General features: G+C 33.0%; 2 protein-coding genes across 2 annotated transcripts; both read left to right on the top strand.

Annotated features, from left to right (window-relative positions):
• Positions 1 to 9,340: 9,340 nt before the first annotated feature.
• LOC130950827 (60S ribosomal protein L30-like) lies at positions 9,341 to 11,050 on the top strand. The gene is made up of 5 exons (XM_057879419.1): positions 9,341 to 9,425; positions 9,524 to 9,629; positions 9,745 to 9,846; positions 10,546 to 10,614; positions 10,704 to 11,050. The coding sequence occupies exons 1-5, from the start codon at positions 9,405 to 9,407 to the stop codon at positions 10,742 to 10,744; spliced, it is 339 nt and encodes a 112-aa protein (XP_057735402.1). The 5' UTR covers positions 9,341 to 9,404; the 3' UTR covers positions 10,745 to 11,050.
• A 2,014-nt stretch (positions 11,051 to 13,064) lies between these two features.
• On the top strand, positions 13,065 to 13,523 carry LOC130949118 (zinc finger A20 and AN1 domain-containing stress-associated protein 1-like). Its single transcript, XM_057877937.1, has one exon. The coding sequence runs from the start codon at positions 13,065 to 13,067 to the stop codon at positions 13,521 to 13,523; it is 459 nt and encodes a 152-aa protein (XP_057733920.1).
• Positions 13,524 to 17,985: the final 4,462 nt, after the last annotated feature.

The following is a 17,985-nucleotide window of genomic DNA, read 5'->3' as shown; positions in this document are numbered from 1 at the left end:
AGCAAAACCTACCAATCATTTGTTGCGGCTGCTGGGGGTCACCGCGAGTTAAATTTTATCGAAAAGGACGTGAGAAATTACATTACCAGGGAAGTGCGGAATGTTTCCGAACAAGAAGATGCAAAGGAATTCGGGAAATATTTCTTAAGAATGAAAGAGAAGAATCCGAATTTCTTTTTTGAGCTCGAACTCGAGGAGGATCAATCGATTAAGTTGGCTTTTTGGGCCGATGCAAGAAGCAGAGCCGCCTTTGAGTATTTCGGAGACGTCATTTTGTTCGACACCACCTATAATACAAACAGGTAACAAACTGTCCCTGTTTATGATGCTAAATTAATTTATTTTTTCGAATCCGCAGCAGAGGTGTATATTGGCTGTTTCATTGGGTGTATTCGAAGCATTTGTTGGGGTGTACCTAATGATTTTGCATTCTGGACCATGGTAATTTGTTTCAGGTATAATTTGGTCTGTGGTTCTTTTGTCGGGGTGAATCACCACGGTCAGTCAACACTTCTCGGATGCTCTTTGATGAAGAACGAAGAAATTGAATCATTCAAATGGTTATTTCAATGCTGGCTTCGTTGCATGGGAGGAAACGCTCCGAAAGGGTTTCTCACCGATCAGTGCGCATCAATGAAAAGGGCTTTAGAGGCCTGTATGCCAACAACAGTTCACCACTGGTGTATTTGGCACATCATGAAGAAGATTCCAAGCAAATTAAACGGGTACAAGGGACATGCCGATATCGAACAAGAAATGAGCCATGTTGTTTGGAACTCTCATAGCAAAGACTCATTCGATAGGAATTGGAACGATTTTCTGCTGAATTTTGGTCTTGTGGACAACAAGTGGCTTTCAAGTAATGTGTTTTTAAAATATGCATCAGAGGTGTAAATTGTATGTTCTATCGGGTGTATTTTACAGTCTGTGTTTGGGTGTATTATGCAGATCTGTATGAAGACCGTCACATATGGGTTCCTATCTATCTGGATCACCACTTTTGGGCAGGGATGAGAAGCACACAAAGGAGCGAGAGCATGGATTCATTTTTTAACAAGTACATCACCCGGAACAGCTCGCTTATTCAGTTCGTCAAACAATACGATAATTGCCTCGGAAGCAGGGAGCAAGCAGAGAGAGAATCAGATGCTGCAGATTTTTATACGGTCATACCGAGTGCAACCAAATCCTCCATTGAAGCTCAGTTTCAAGATGCGTACACTCAAGCAAAGTTTAGGGAAGTCCAAGCGCAATTCAGAGGAAAGACGAATTGCATCACCAGATTAAAGAATTTCGCTCTAGGCTATTCAATATACGAAGTCGGAGAACAAGTTTCCAGCTCAATATTCAATAAGTTCGCAGTTACCTACGACTCATTTGCAGCCGAGGTAAAATGCCAATGCTTATTATTCGAGTCGAGAGGGATACTGTGCCGTCACGCACTAAGCGTGTTAAGCTTCGAACAAGTAAGCCAAGTGTCCCCTAGATATATACTGGAACGATGGAGCAAGAAGGTAAAGAGGCGACACACACACATCAAGAGCAGCCACGACGAGCCACTAATGGAGCCAAGAAGCAAGAGGTTCGACCAATTGGTTTTTCGTTCGCAAAATATTTGCGAATTTGCCTCTGAATCGGAGGAGCTGACTGCAATTCTACACCGTGCGTACAATAACGTCATGGCCGAGATGGAAGCATTAAAAGCCAAAAGGAAGGGGAGATCTTCTTTATCCCACGAAGACGCCAACTTGGAATCTGTTAACGAGCTTCAAAGCCCGCCAAGGATTCGAACAAGAGGACGTCCAAAAAACAGGCTAGGTTCAAAGCTGGAGAAACAGATTGCAAATGCCACAAAGAAGAAGAAGACAAAAGTTTTAAGCGAGGTACAAGGAAATGTTCTTTAAATTTGTGGCGATTGAGTTTATTTTTCTCGTTAATAGTTTAGCTAATGTGTGAGTGTTATATTCAGATAAACGTGTTTGATGCTGCATCAGCGGCGTATTCAAATTCCAACCAATATCAAGGGCACGTTATGAATTATCAGCTCAGGGTACCAGCAACAGGGGATAACTCGTTGGGTGTATAGTTTTATAGAATATGGGTGTAAAAGCACTGTTTCTTTTGGGTGTATTTTTGTTAATTCACAATTTATATATAGACACATATATAGATACATATAGAACAAAAGCGGTAAAAATTCGCAGCTTATGGGTGTATATTTCATTTGATGTTTTTCTTCATATTTTAGTACATGTAATTCATACATTTTGAATACAGCACAGATAGTTGGGTGTATATTTTATGCAATCTTGGGTGTATTATTAGACTTGCGTTGGGTGTAACATTTTATAATTTGCGTTTATATATGCCTTGATTTTTTGCTTCATATTTACCACCTGTAATACAGTTTTTGAATACATCACAGACAGTTTACCAGCACAGATAGTTTAACTATGGGTAAAAATATACATGGAATAGAAGTTGTTGATAAATGACAAATATTTACATCATTTGTTCAATTTACATACTACCCAGCAGTTTCTATATCAGCAGAATTAATCTGACAAAACGGACTCAATAATACAGAGGATGGTTTCGACAGCCTTATAGCACTACTCTCTCTAATTGCCCGATCTCTCTGTTTATTCATCTCACTGAATAGTATCCGGGAAGCATACTCCACTCTATAGAGGTCCACTTCCTCCTACAATTAAAAAGTATATTCTGTTTAAACAGCAATATTAATTCAGTAAAGTAATACAGGGTTATATAGTTTTAAAGACAGTTACCTGTGGCCAATTATTCCATTCATACTTCCCCTTTTTGATGTTTTCCGGCTCAATTAACTCAAGCCACTTCATAACGTAGATAGCGCAGTCATAGCTAAAAACGAAGAAAATAAATTACAAATCTCATTTAGGAAAGTTTAATGTTCAGAGTCACAAATTTATACCTTATTTTTTGGCCTGATATTTTAACATATGATGCTTTAATTTTTTTATCGTTCTCCCCTTTCTGCAGAGGTTCTCCTCTGGCATATGTTATCAATCTTGAAAATACATATCCCTTAAATACCAAAACAAATCAAAAAATACACCCGAATGAATGGACAAGATACACCCAACTGAATGGACAATATACACCCAACACAACTAACCAAATAGACCTATCTATTAAAGTAAAGAAGACAGAGGCAACTTACAGTGAATTTATTAATGTCCTTTCTCTCATCGCTTGGAGCTTTTTTGTGTAGCGGGTCAAGTATTTGACATTTCCGCTTTGTTGTATTTATCAGCCATAACCACCAATGTCCTGAGTGGCAAATAGGAGCAAAAATCTGAAGGATTGCCACATTTCAACAGTGTGTTATTTTATTTGGCATATAAGTAAATAAGCGTACTAACAAATTTAGCAAACGAAAACTTACATATGGATGTGAAGTTAATTTTTTTCTATCTATGAAGGGAATGAAACTCGGGTAGGCTTCCACCCTGAATTCCTTTTTTGTTTTCGGTGATATGAATTCTCCCCTTGGGTGATCCGAAAGTGCCATGCTTTGCAAGAATTGCGAAACAAGAAATGAAATACTGAAAATACACAACTTACACCCAATCGAACCTAAAAAATACACCCAAATCAATGCAGAAAATACACCCAAAGTTCGTAGAAGTAACACTTACCACAATATCGGGGGGAAGACAGTATATTTGTTCCTGAAACCTCTTTTCATTTTTCTAGTTTAGGATGAGGCAGATGGCAGATACAATCTAGAAATATATGCCGAAATCAATTTTACATTAATAAACATTGCAGTTGACTTTGGTGTAAAAACATTAATGTTAGTCTAATATTACCTGAGATTCTATATCACTTTTTGCCTGGAGGGATGCAAGGTGCATTCTGATCAAAATGTATTCTCCTTGGCCAATCAGAGTGCACATCTCCTCATACTCGTTAGTATTGCCATCTGCGTCTTCCTTCAGTCTCGTCCCCCAGATGTAGCACTTTTGTTTCATATCATCTGGAATTTGATTTATTCCCCAAGGAGTTTCAAACTTTGCAGAACTTTCTCCCCCAGTCTCTTTCTGAATTTGTGGACTTTCGTTTTTTCCCTTCGCCGCATTGCTTGCTAATTTTTGGACTAAATTGTCTAATTGTTCTAGCATACTTGCAGTTTCTGGAGATTTTTCCATTTCTGTCTCCTGCGTTGACGCCCCCTCCTGGCTTGAATCAGTCAATCCAAGGCTGAATGATGGCATCCCTGAATCTGTTTTAGGAACATAGGTTGCTGTCCGTGCCATCATCCACAGGGCAGCAGCGTCTTCTGCGGCTGGATGACTGCGTCATGATGTATAAGAATAAGAGTAAGAATAATAATATACGGATGATAAGCAAAGATTGATTTTAGTCTGATGAACTTACATTTTAGTTGGAGCTGGGGGAAGCGTGGGTGTGGTTTTTTGAAGTTGTTTGGGGGATTCAGGAGTGCTGCACAGTTACACAAAATTAATCATGGCGTAAAAAAAAATTGATCAGGAACAATATACACCCAAACTGTTAGCAAATATACACCCAAACCCTAAACAAATATACACCCAATACTATTTCTTACGTTTCTCTAGTCCCTTCAATCCGTAGCATAGGGGTTGGTTCGAAATCTGTGCCAGTGGTTGTTTGGGATGCCGGCACAAAAACCTGGATCGGGACTCTAAACAAGAAGAAAAATGAAAGGTTAACAACGTATTTGAAAATAATAAGGTTATAAGGTTGAAATATTCTTGGGAAAACTCACATTGCAAGCGCTTCGGACGGTGTTTGTTCCCTCACAACCATCATATTCGAATCAGTCGGACTCAACCTAAAATACACCCAAAGAAGGTCAAAAAATACACCCGAACAATTCAAAAAGAAGCCAGGCTTTGTTTTTTGAGAACTTACATACTTGCAGTTTTTGCTTTTTTTTGCTGCCTTTTTTTTCTTGAATAAAATAATAAAGGACTTTTTTTTCTAAAAAAAATATATACAGAATTAGAAGTAGAAGGTATTAGAAGAACAAAAGTAACGGTTATTTGAAAGAGAAATTACATGCTCTGTGACGGCTGGTTTACACTACTCTGTTCTGTGCGTCATTGAGAGGAATGATCATCACTTCCCAAGTTCACAGCCGGTAGTCTAAACAGATTTTATGTTATTCAGACAAAATAAGATACAGGTTTAAAATACACCCAAATTTATGCACAAGATACAACTAACCGAATGGACAATATACACCCAACAAAACAAACGAAATATCCCAACTACGTACACCCAACTTGATCCACAAAATACACCCAAATTGTTTCACAAAATACATCCAAATCATGATAACAAGATTTTATTAAATAATAAAGCTTCTTACGTTTCAGAGGACACATAGCGACCTTCTGTCGATCGCAGGTCAGCTTGGTTCTCCCTGCGAAACAAGATACAATTATTAGCAAACAAAAGACACCAAAATCTCAAATACACAGCCCAGCAAGACATACCCCTCTGCAGCAGATTTATCAACATTTTTCCTTAGCCATTCATCGAGTTCGTCACTTGATATTTCATATCTCTCACTACATTCATAAAATAAGATGTTAACAAAAATAATTACGATGATAGACCATAGTATAGCATACGAGGTACTGTACCCGTCAAAGTATTGATCTTCTTCAGGAGGTGAATCCTCCACAACAACTTTTTTCTTTTTTTGTTGTGTTCTGGGTGGAAAAAAAACAGTACCAATCAGAAATAAAAAATTAATTTTATCACAGAATTTTATCCAAAGAATTGCTTACTTTTTTGGAGTTGTTTTTGTTTTTTTCTTTTTCTTCTCCTTCTCCGCAGGTGATGATTCTTCGCTCCTATAAGTTAATAATAGACACTTCAGTTAATACACGAATCTTTATAATGAAGCCAAAAGAAAGGAGTAATAATTTCAGGACATTACTCATCACTTGGTTCAGATTCAGATTCTGAATCAGAATCTGACTCCTCTTGCCTCTGCTTTCTTTTTCTGTAGTCCATTCTGGAAGGCAAACAATCATCATTCAGAACATACTAATAATATACCCAAATGAATTCACGAGATACACCCAATTGAATATACAATATACACCCAACGCAGCAAACGAAACACACCCTGCTTAATAAACTACATACACCCAACGTGATCAAACAAAATACACCCAACTCAAAAAAGAAATTACACCCAAGTATGGTACTTACTTTTTTCCCTTTTTGCCGGGGTGTTTTCTTCCCGAATCCTCTGAGTCTTCTTGAGCCTCAGACTCAGAGGTAGAAGTGTCACTGTCAGTAGTTTCTGTCTCCGAAGACGATGTTGGACTCGCCTTCATTTTTTTTTGTTTTTTTTTATTTCTTGTTTTTTTTCTTGTTTTTTTTCTTTTTTTTTCATTTTTTCTCTTGTCTCTGCCATCTTCACAATCCCCTGAAACATGAGATATTTTAGTTAGCAGCATTCAGGTAAATAAAATACACCAACTTATTATGATTACTTACCAAAATTTCCTCTCTTTCTGCAGTCATTCTTTCCACCAACTGCTCCTTAGTCCAGTTGGCAATCCAGGGCTTTGGTGGTCTTTCAACCCTGTTCTTGCCTTTGTTTTTTGAAAGATGAAAGTAGATTATCATCAGGGCGAAGAGGCAGCCATTAATTGCCTTCTTCTTCTTCTCCTGGTAGTCTGTGATGCCCTTTACCATGAAGGTCAAAACATGCCCCCCAATTTCTTTCCGATATGCCGTCCATCTTAAAAATTGGGGCCAGGTGCACGGGCGATATTTTGTTTATCGTCGTTGGCAAAAGGAACGCCATCTGTATGTAGAGGATGAATATCCTCTTGAACATCAGGCGTTCCTCTTCGTTGCCAACGCCGATTTCCATCATTTCATCGGTAAGACTTTTGAGGGTCTTACCTTGGAATCTTCTATAAATTATTTTGTCATCATCAGAAAGTTTCTTATACTCAACTTTCTCAGGAAATAGATCTCCTACAAAAAGGAAGACAACAAAGTATCCAAGTCGGTTCTGATACACCCAAGCATCAACTTAAATTCACCCAAGCAACAACTTAATATACACCTATAATTTTAAGCTAGTTACCTGTTGCATTGATGCCAAGCGCATGACCTATTTTTTTTGGGGTTATTTGGAAAGAACCATATCCTGTCTTCAGTTTGTTCTCCCCAAGTTTGAAGTTGTTTGCCAGCTCCCTTAAGAGTTGGTGATCGACCCTTAGTGGTGGGATGTGCATCAAGCCACCAAATCCGAGATCCCTCACAATCGCCTTCTTCTCCTCAGTCATGTTTCTGAACTTATCACTCAGGAGATGTGTGGCACACTTAAGGTCTTTTGTTTGGTTTCTTGCTGCCATTTTCTCTGAAACGAACAATACACCCAAAGATATCAGTAAGATACACCCATATATATGAGTCAGATACACCCATTAATAACAATAAGATACACCCATTGATAACAGTAAGATACACCCATATATATGAGTCAGATACACCCAAAGATATCAGCAAGATACACCCATTGATAACAGTGAGATACACCCATAGATATTATTCAGATACACCCAAAGATATCAGCAAAATACACCCATTGATAACAGTGAGATACACCCATAGATATTATTCAGATGCATGCGTATAGATATTAGTCAGATATCACTCAACCATGCTTCAATATCAAGCCACATTACAAGGTTAAGCAGTATACACCCCACAATCTACGGAATAAACCCCCAAAAATCAACAACAATAGCAGGAGAACTTAGAACAACAACGTAGAACGACGTACAACTTAGAAGAACGACGTAGAACTTAGAACATTGTAACAAAGAAGCAAGAATAATAGTAAACCTTAGAAGAACGACGTAGAAGAAAAGTAAAATATACAGGAATCTTAATGGACTTACGTTGAGTATTGTTGCTTTGTTTTCTCTTCAGATTCTTCACGGAGAGTTTGATGGTGTTTTGATGGAGGTTTCGAACAACGATTTGTATATTTTGAACTTTGATTTTCGCTCGAAAATGGGAGGGTTTCCTTGTTTTCAAAGCGCCTTGAGAAGTGGAAGAAGTGGAAGAGTCTGCCATACGTAACCGTTTGAGTGTTGAGCGCGTGATTTTGACGCGCCATGTTATCTCTCTTCATGCGCGTGACTTCTATTTGGGCTGGGCCAACTTGTAAGCTTGTAAACTTGTATGTGTAGCAGGCCCGTAAAATTATTCGTTACTAAAGTAAGACAATTTGTATGAAATCTTTTCTTAACGTTCAAATGTATTTTTTTTTTCAGTCACCACAAAAATGTATTCACATTTAATTATGTAAACTTGATAGAAATAACGGCATAATTTTTGTTTAAAAAATTTTAAAATTTATAAAACTTATCTTTGGAGTCGTGAGTCTAATTATATGTAGAAAATGGTAGAAACTTATCCCACTATTATAAAACGGTTACAAAGTATACTATGCAAAGTAATATATAAATAATATTTCTTTCCTCCTAAAAATAGATGTTTACAGATGAATAAAAATAGATTATTTACAACTATCAAATAATCATGATAATAAATAAATAAGCGAAGAAGAAAAGAAAAAACAAATTGAAAAGAACCAAAAGAAAAGATGAGGATTGAAAAAAAAAAATAGAACATTTGTATTTTTCTACAAAAAAGTTGTACTTATTGATAAAGAGGTGAAAAAAAATCTTTCCATATTTTCTTTCACAAATTTATGTATTTTCTTTCAAAATTTGGTATTATTATAGTTCTCCAATAATAGTTGAGTATTTAGAACATTTTAACAGTGTGTGGATAATATGATAAGTCTAAAATTATTATAACATATATCTAATAATAATAATAATATTCATAATTTTTCTATTCATAGGATTTGAATCCATAAATATTTATCAAGAAAATAACGTATTATAAATTTGTTAATCTACATTATTATAAAATTCAATATAATAGCAAGTATGTAATAGCTATTATAGTTAATACTTTATTCTCTTATTGAGAGATCTTAAATTAAATTTTAGAAATAATAAATTATTTTTATGAATATATCAAAATAATATTTTTGAAAAAAAATAAAACCAAATCCAACAAAAAGATATTAATAAGACATTGCAATTAATAAGAAAAAAAAAATGTGGGTCAATAATAAGGCCTAACCCGATTAACTATGAATGAACGAAATCTGATCCAATAAACACATCCGCGTGTCCAAAAATATGAAATGACAAATAAAAAAGCCCATTACAAATGAAGAACCCTAATCAAACTATATATTTTCAAGCATCTAGGGTTTTGTTCCTCTCTGCACTTGCCATCTCTTCCAGAGTCCAGCAACAATGGTGGCCGCCAAGAAGACGGTAATCTCTTTCTCTCTTTATGTCTCTATCTAATTTCGCCTTTTCGATTTCGAAAATGGTATTAAGTGTTGGAGTGCTTTGAATTCGATGTTATGCAGAAGAAGACCCATGAGAGCATCAACAACAGGCTCGCCCTTGTCATGAAGAGTGGCAAGTACACCCTCGGTTATAAGACCGTTCTCAAATCCCTCAGAAACTCCAAAGGTATTTGAGATTTGTGGCCTTTTCAGAATCTGGAGATTTGTGGTTCCCCTGATTTTTTTGATTAATTGAAATCGAAATGTTTAGATAATTGTTTTGAATCTTGCTCTGTTTTTAGGTAAGTTGATTATCATTGCTAACAACTGTCCACCTTTGAGGAAGTCAGAGATTGAGTACTATGCCATGTTGGCAAAGGTTGGCGTGCACCATTACAATGGGAGTAAGTTCTTAATCTCTCTGTGTGCTTGCACATATTCTGTTATTGTAGTTAGCTTCCTAGAACCACTTTGATTGCTGTAAACCTAGGAACAATATGTAATTCCCCATTAAAAAAGTTATGTGATAATTAGGGGCGGCCGGTGCACAAGCATCCCTGTTTAAGGCAGGCTCCATGCATCGGCCGCACCCTTAACGTAGGCTGTGTACTCTGATAATTACATGTAGCTGATTTTACGTCTTGAACCCGTGACCTTGAGGTTACTTGGAAACAACTCAACCGCTGCTCCAAGGCTCCTCGACAAGTTATGTGATAATTAGATTTCAAAATTTGTAGTCCCAATTGGAGTGCATCCTATGCTTTATTATGTGAATTATTAGAAGTCAGTTTCTGAGTCTGTGGTTATCAATATTAGGTGATGGAGATTTTTGTTGTACCATGCCTATTTCGATATTGTTTTTTAGTTGCATTGTATCAATCATGTTTTGAAAATGATGTCTTGTATTCGGGAATTGGCATTTTGATTGTTATAAACATGGTGTTCTCTGCTGGACATGATGTGAACTTGCTATATTTCGCTTTTTTAACACAGTTTTGTACGCAGACGTCCAGCTGATTTTGTCGATTAATTTACATTAATTTGGTCCCGGTATATTTCAGTCGTCTTAAACAAGTAATGGAATTATTTCTTGTTGGTTGCAGACAACGTCGACTTGGGCACTGCATGTGGAAAATATTATAGAGTTTGCTGCCTTAGTATTATTGATCCTGGTATCTTTTCTTTCCATGAACACTTATTATTCTACATCATAAACTAGGTTTACATTTATGATGATGTTAATTGTTGCCTTTATTTTCAGGTGATTCTGATATCATTAAGACACTCCCTGGCGAACAGTAAAAGTGGAAAGTGTTTTGATTGTTATAACCTGCTTTTAGTTTTAAGCTATTCGGTGTAAGGTGCATTGCTTTGGGGATTCTAGTAGATTGTGCATTTGAGCAATTTTGACATTCAAAATTTTGAACATGCTGTTGATGTTTAGTTCATGGAAGTTCTCATATGTTTGGTTCATATTAAATTTGTAAAAGCAACTGATGGTGCTATTGGTATAAAATTTTGAAGATTTGCTCGTTTAGAATTATAAAGTTGAGTAAACTAATAAAATGGTATATGAAGGTAGAGTGATTTTCTTCCGTTTATTTTCAATTTATCCAAAAGACGATGGACACAAGGGAGGATGAGTGAGTTCAAGTTCAATTTCAATCTATCCTTTTTAATTTATCATTTTTATGATTTTATCAAATTTCAATCTCTTTTTTTATTATTTATCCATCTGCTTCTTTATGAATTTATTTAAAAGGATCCTCCTTGCAATGTGTCCCTCCTTAATGTTGTTGAAAAAGATTGAGTGAGTTCAATTTCAATCTCACACACTTTTGTTCAATTTCAATTTATCCAAAAGAATGATGTAAACAAATAAGTTTGAGTTCAATTTTAATTTAATCTTTTTTAATTTATCATTTTTATCAATTTCAATCCTTTTCTTATTGATCCATCTGCTTCTTTATCAATCTATTTAAAAGGATCCTACTTGTAATGCGCCCTTCCTTAATAATTCGAAGAATGATTTTATACAATCTGTAATGTGTTATTACTCCGAGTAAGAGATCTTTCAAACCTTCCTCTAAGAAGGAAGCAAGTTGACTTGTAACAAGCAATTGAATACCATAGTGTCCTCCTTAGCTTTAGCTATATGTAGGTTTTAGCAATTAGCATAGTGTTAGAGTAAGTTACTAAAATGCTACTCAAAAGATTTTGGCTATTGATAAAAATAATCTCAGAAAGATATAAATAATAAATTAACTCTAAAAAATTTACCAAGTTTGAGAAAAACTATCAACCGTCAATTGATTTTGTTTCTGTTAATGGAAAATTCTTCCACGTCACTATGATATGATTTCTGTTAACATAGTGTTATTATTTATTTATTTACTTGATTTTTAAAATCCTTCTTCAAACCTTATTTAAAGGGGCAAGTAGTGTTCCTTATTTATTTTTTGCACTCCCTTCTTTAAAAACGCAGGCTTTTGAAAACCGTCATAATTATAATTTTGAAGCGGTGGTTTCCTAGTTTTAGCTTTTTTAATTTAAATTTATTTATTTTATATATTCTACGTGTTAAATAATTTAAGATATTTTATTTTTTTATAATTTATTTTTTAATTGTAGATATTAAAATTTATAATTTTAAAAATAAAAATAAAAAAGTATTTTAAACTCAATAAATATTAAATAAAATAAATTTTAACTATTTTTGGTTAATTTTTTTTCTTACCAAATATTTCTATTTATTCATAATGCTTCAAACATTCTTCTAACAAAGTGATCGGCAAAAAAAAAAAAAAAAATCAAAGTGAACATAGTTGAATAATTAAACCTGTCAAAATAGAATAATAAATTATTTTATACTTAAATTTATAATGATGCTTAAAAGAATATTTTACCAATTACATAATTTTATAATCATAGTTTTCCTTTAGTTTTTTTTATTGAAGATTTTTTTTTATTATTTACACATTAAATATTTATTTAGAGTGCGTGTTTTAAATCAGTGTAAATAATCTTTTACGTAGTTAATCAAATCTAAATACAGTCACAAAAAAAAAATCTAAATACGAATCATCAATCCATGAATCAAAGATTAAGTGCTTGTTTGGATGTTATTATCTTGATAAAAAAAAGATTTTTTTTCAATAATTTTTTTTAATTTTTTAATGTGTTTGGCAAATTTCTAGAAGTAAAAATAAAACACTAGAAAAAAATATATTTTTTAAAAAGTTACAATTTACATCTTTTATTAAAAGATTTTTTTTATGTAATAAATAAACAAAAAAATAATTTTATATTATTATACCCAAATATAATTGATAAATAAAAAAATATTTTTCATAAGATCTTTTAAAAAAAAAAGATAACACGAAAAAATATATTTTCTTAAAAACTCACCCAAACAAACATAAGATATTTGATTAGATTAGATTAGATTAAATTAATCGAATTCAAATTTTATGTCTAACTTATCTAACTATAAATCTACGATTCCCCCATTCCTCTATAAATTAATCTTAATAGCCTCCTTAATCAACCAATAGTTTCAACATTAAAAATAACTCTCTATTCTCAAAATTTGCAAAGTGCTATATTTTTCTTCTCAAAGGACATGGATCCACCACTTTGTGTCAATGGTTGCGGCTTCTATGGTTCTGCTGCCAACAACAATCTTTGCTCAAAGTGTTACAAAGATCACATCAAAGAAACCTTCATCATCGAGGAATCACAAAGCAATAATAATAATGGAATATTATTATTAGATGATACCAAATCTAATGATAAACCACCATTAGCTGATGTGTTTGAAAGATTTACCAAAGACCTTGGTGCAACGGTTGATGATATTTCTAACAACAAGAAGAAGAATGAGACGAAGAAAAGGTGCAAGACGTGCAATAAAAGAGTTGGATTAACAGGATTTGAGTGTCGATGTGGAGATTTATTTTGTGGAAAGCATAGGTATCCAGAAGTTCATGAATGTAAATTCAATTTTAAGGATATTGGTCGCAATATTTTAGCAAAGCAGAATCCTCTTTGCATTGGTGATAAGTTAGATGAAAGAATTTAGGATGTTCATTGAATAGTTTTTCTTCTTAGTGAAGATTTTTATTAATATGTTTTAATTTTTGTCGTAATAATTATTTTCTTTTGCTATAATACTAAGTATTGGATATTTTTTATTTAATTTACACTGATAGTAATATTTTATTTTGTTTAATACCTAATAAATTAAACTGAAAAATGAGAATTTGGTGCCCAATTATTTCTTTCCATTATAATACCCTATACAAAATTCACGTGCAGTAATGCTGTTTATGAACAATTTTAAACATATATAAATCGCAATAGGATAGAGCGGTTCATGAAGAAAGAATACTCAAGATAATCTGCTGCAGGTATAGTGATTTATGAAGGAAGAGTGTTTAGAATAATCCGCTAGCCAATTAAACTTATACATGGTGTTGAAGTATTTTGGACACGGTATTTTAGATTCTATATCCTAGCTAACAGACTAAAGAAATTAGTCAAATTACACAATGCAAACAAATACCTTTGTACTCTTCTTGTATACTCCTACTTTGAGTTATACATTTGTTTTTAGAATTTAAAATAATTTAATATCAATAAAAATAATAATTTATTTTTATTTTATAAATTATCATTTAAAATAATAGTGATTTGATGATTTTATATTAAAATTAAAAAATACAAATGTCATAAAAGACTGTAAGATTATAGTTATAGTTATAAGTTTTTTTTTTTAAATATCATTTGTTATATTAATTTCAACTCTGGTATTTTTATTAATCATAAAAACAATACACATAATACTTTAAATATATTTAGATGTACTCATAAAAAAAATATGATCAATATTTTAAAAAAAAATTATAAGATGAAGAAATTATCATATTTAAATTATTAATTTGCTATTATTTATGAATTTAAGATATTTAGTGTACTCATAAAATTTATTATATATTATAAATTTTTATATTTAAAAAGATAAAACTAATTAAAATTTTATTAAAATTTTTTATAATATAAAAATATAAAAGAACAGATGTTTAAGAGTTTAAATACGTAATATAAAAAATATGTATCTTTTTAAATAATATTTTATAACTTTTCAAAAGTTGTAATCGCATGATTTTAAAGTTTATTTAATTTCTTTACGTAACTTGCCCAAAAAAATGAAACAAGGCATGAAGATTCTGCTACCATTGCTGCAGCAGCCATTCCCGTGAGAAGATACGGGCAAAAGAATGAAAGATCCCTTTTCTGGTGGCTCAGAAAGGATTGGAGACCTAATAGATTTTCATTCAATTACCTTCCACCTAGTTAAAAGAAATCAGTCCTTATAGAGATACAAGTGTTGCCACTGTGATAAAACTATTTTTTATCACAAGATAAAGACGGAAAAACATGTAAAAAAGCACACTTTATATAAGATCATTTGCAATTCCTGTGATAATGCTTTTACGAAGAGTTGAAGATATAAAAAACCTCAATGACAATGTTCATCAATTGGAGATAATTAGGCTCAATTTGAAGAAATAATTTAAATAATTTTTATTAAAAAAAATTTAAAATGTAAGCTTTTTTTAATAATAATTTATAAATAAATTATATAATTTTAAATTTTAAATTACAAAAGTACCTATTTTAAAGTTATATACTAAAAAATTTATGATTAAAATAATATTAATTTAATTTTTATTTTTAAATTAATCTAATTTTAAAAATTAAATATTTTTATAAATTGTCTCTCTAATATAATTTAATTTTATATAATAATATTAATTTTAATTTTTTTAATCTAAAACTAATGATTTAAAATTGTTTATTTAAAATGAGTATATTATTTTAAAAATAAAAACTCATTTAATAGTACTAAAAAAATACATAAAAAATATATTAAATTAGATTGATTTAAATTAAAAATAAATAAATAAAAATAAATTATAAACCAAAAGTAAAATACAGTTTATTTATAAATTTTGTGGTAAAAAATTTATGGTCCAAACGTTATAAAAATTTTGTTAAGTTGAGAAATTCACTAATTATAATTGATGATGACAAACATTATTTTATTGGGTCAATCACCCAATTAGTTTTGATTGCATTTGTTTAAGTGATGCAAGCTTAAATAAAAGTTGCAGCAGCCCAAACAAATAAAAACAGAAACAAAACTTCAGTGGGCCTCCTAACACTCAAAGCCCAAAGAAGAATAATGCAAAGCAACTAGCTGAGCTGAATAAAATTATTCAAACCCAAGCCCATGAAGACTCCATTCAAGCTGAAGCCTTCCAATGCACCTCACAAGTTTGCTTCGGTCAGAACCTCAGAGAAAAAGAAATAGAAAGCTTCGTTCTTCTTCTTGCTCATTTCATCAAAGAAGAAAGAAAGAGAAAGCTTAATCAAAGAAAGCAAAGGTCTAATCACCCAAATCAAATCCATTTAAGCTAAGTCAGAAGATAAAGGTGATTTATTTTCATTTGCATGCATGTTAATTTCTTCACTCCTTCTCCAACTTTCTGTAATACCATTTTTTGTTAAATGAAGAAAAAAGTCTTTGATTTCTGCTGATATAAATCAATGGCTTACAAAATTTCTTGGAGTCAAAGCACATTACTAATGGTTCGGATTTAGGTTTACCATTGAATACCTTTTTCACTGTTTCCTTGAGGCCTTCGGTCAAGTAAGAGGGTCAGATTCAAAATTTCTAATTTAGGGATTAATGGAAGATAGTAAAAGGTTAAGTTGGTAGCACACAGCTCGAGGAGTTGACTTAGAAGAAAGCAACTCAGCAACATGAAAGGAGATACAAAAAGAAAATGTTTCTTCTTTCAGAAGACAAGGAGAGAGAACCTGGGTTTTGAAGTTTTGTTCTGAGAAACTTTCTCTGAGTAGAGTTCATCAACTTGAACAGTGCTTTCTAGTTAAAAAAGTATTTCACCAGAATGAGGAACGAAATCAGAGTCAAGTGAATCCGGTTCAACCTATAGCAACAGAGGCTGTTGAAGCAATAATCTCTTTCGTGTTCTTACAGTTTGTATTTTATTTTCTATGTATATCTTTCTGTAATTTCTTGATATGTAAAAGGTAGAAAGAGAGGAATTAAGAAAGCCTATGAGTGATAAAAGGCTGAGTGATACACTTGAATGAAAAGCCTAGAGTGATTTCAGATTTCTTTAGGTTGTTTCTTGTGTCTTGTATCTTGTACGAGTGAGGTACCCCTTTCTTAGTTGGGTAAGCACTAAGAGTGAAGATTTAAGTATTAGCATAGCCAAGTCAAGTTAGGTTAGAACTTAAAAGGGAAAGGATTGTGTTAATTCTGTAAAATTGGTGTATGTAATACTTTAACTATAGTAAAAATTTCACCACTGTTGTGGTGAAGACTAGATGTAAGTTGCATTGCACAAGGCAACTGAACCAGGATACATGCTGGTGTCATTCTTCTTCTCTTTCTCTGAGTTCTATTTTTTAAAATTCATGAGACAAAACCAAATTGTCTCATAAATGTTCCGCTGCTGCGTTCAAACAGATTTAGATTAAAAGTTTAAAATTAAAGACTTATTTCATTAAATTAAAAGAAGGCCATAGATTCAACCCCCTTCTCTAAGCCTTTCACAACCTTCAATTGGTATCAAGAGCCAAGGTCTCAAGAATCAAGCTTCACCCCTTGGAGCAAGGGTCCAATGACAAACAACTTGGGTACAACCGCAGTTGCCTACACTCTAATTGAAGGCCAGTCAAACAGCAGGCCTCCTTTCTTCAACGGGAAAAACTATGCTTATTGGAAAGAGAGGATGCGGATCTCTATCCAATCCATTGACTACAACATATGGAAGATCGTTGTAAGCGGCCCTAAAATTCTAACAAAAACAAGTGCTAATGGAGTGGTGACTCCAAAAGAAGAAACTGAATGGAATAAAGATGACAAGAAAAAAGTGGAGCTGAATGCTAAAGCCACCAACCTTCTACACTGTGCTATCAGCATTGAGGAGTATCGAAAGTTGTCAAGATGCAAGACAGCCAAAGAAATCTGGGAGAAACCTCTGGTTATACACGAAGGCACCAAGCAAGTCAAAAAAACGAGGATTGATATGCTGCGAAAAGAATACGAGATATTTATTAACATGAGGGATGGAGAAAGTATTGATAAAATGTTTGAGAGATTCTCAATCATAATCAGCAACCTCGATGCTATTGGTACAACCTACTCAGAACAAACCCTAATGAGAAAAATCATTAGAAGCCTCACAAAGGAATGGGAAACAAAGGCCACTGTCCTAGGCGAGAGTAATAACCTAAGTCCCATAACCTATGATGAGCTGAGATGGAAACTCCTTGCCTATGAAACCACAAACACAAACTAAGACTCAAAGAAAAAGAGAATAGCCTTTAAGTCAAGAGTTGAATCAAAAGAAATTTAGTCCAGTGATAGTTTTTCAGATAATGATGAACTTGTGTTTTATGCTAGGAGACTTAGAAGGCTAATGAAAAATAAAGGCAAGTACAAAGGT

The sequence above is a fragment of the Arachis stenosperma genome, chromosome 9 (genome assembly GCF_014773155.1).
Source record: "Arachis stenosperma cultivar V10309 chromosome 9, arast.V10309.gnm1.PFL2, whole genome shotgun sequence".
Taxonomy (NCBI): domain Eukaryota; kingdom Viridiplantae; phylum Streptophyta; class Magnoliopsida; order Fabales; family Fabaceae; genus Arachis; species Arachis stenosperma.
The sequence above is the reverse complement of the archived record's forward strand: the minus strand, read 5'-3'. Positions and strand labels throughout refer to the sequence as shown.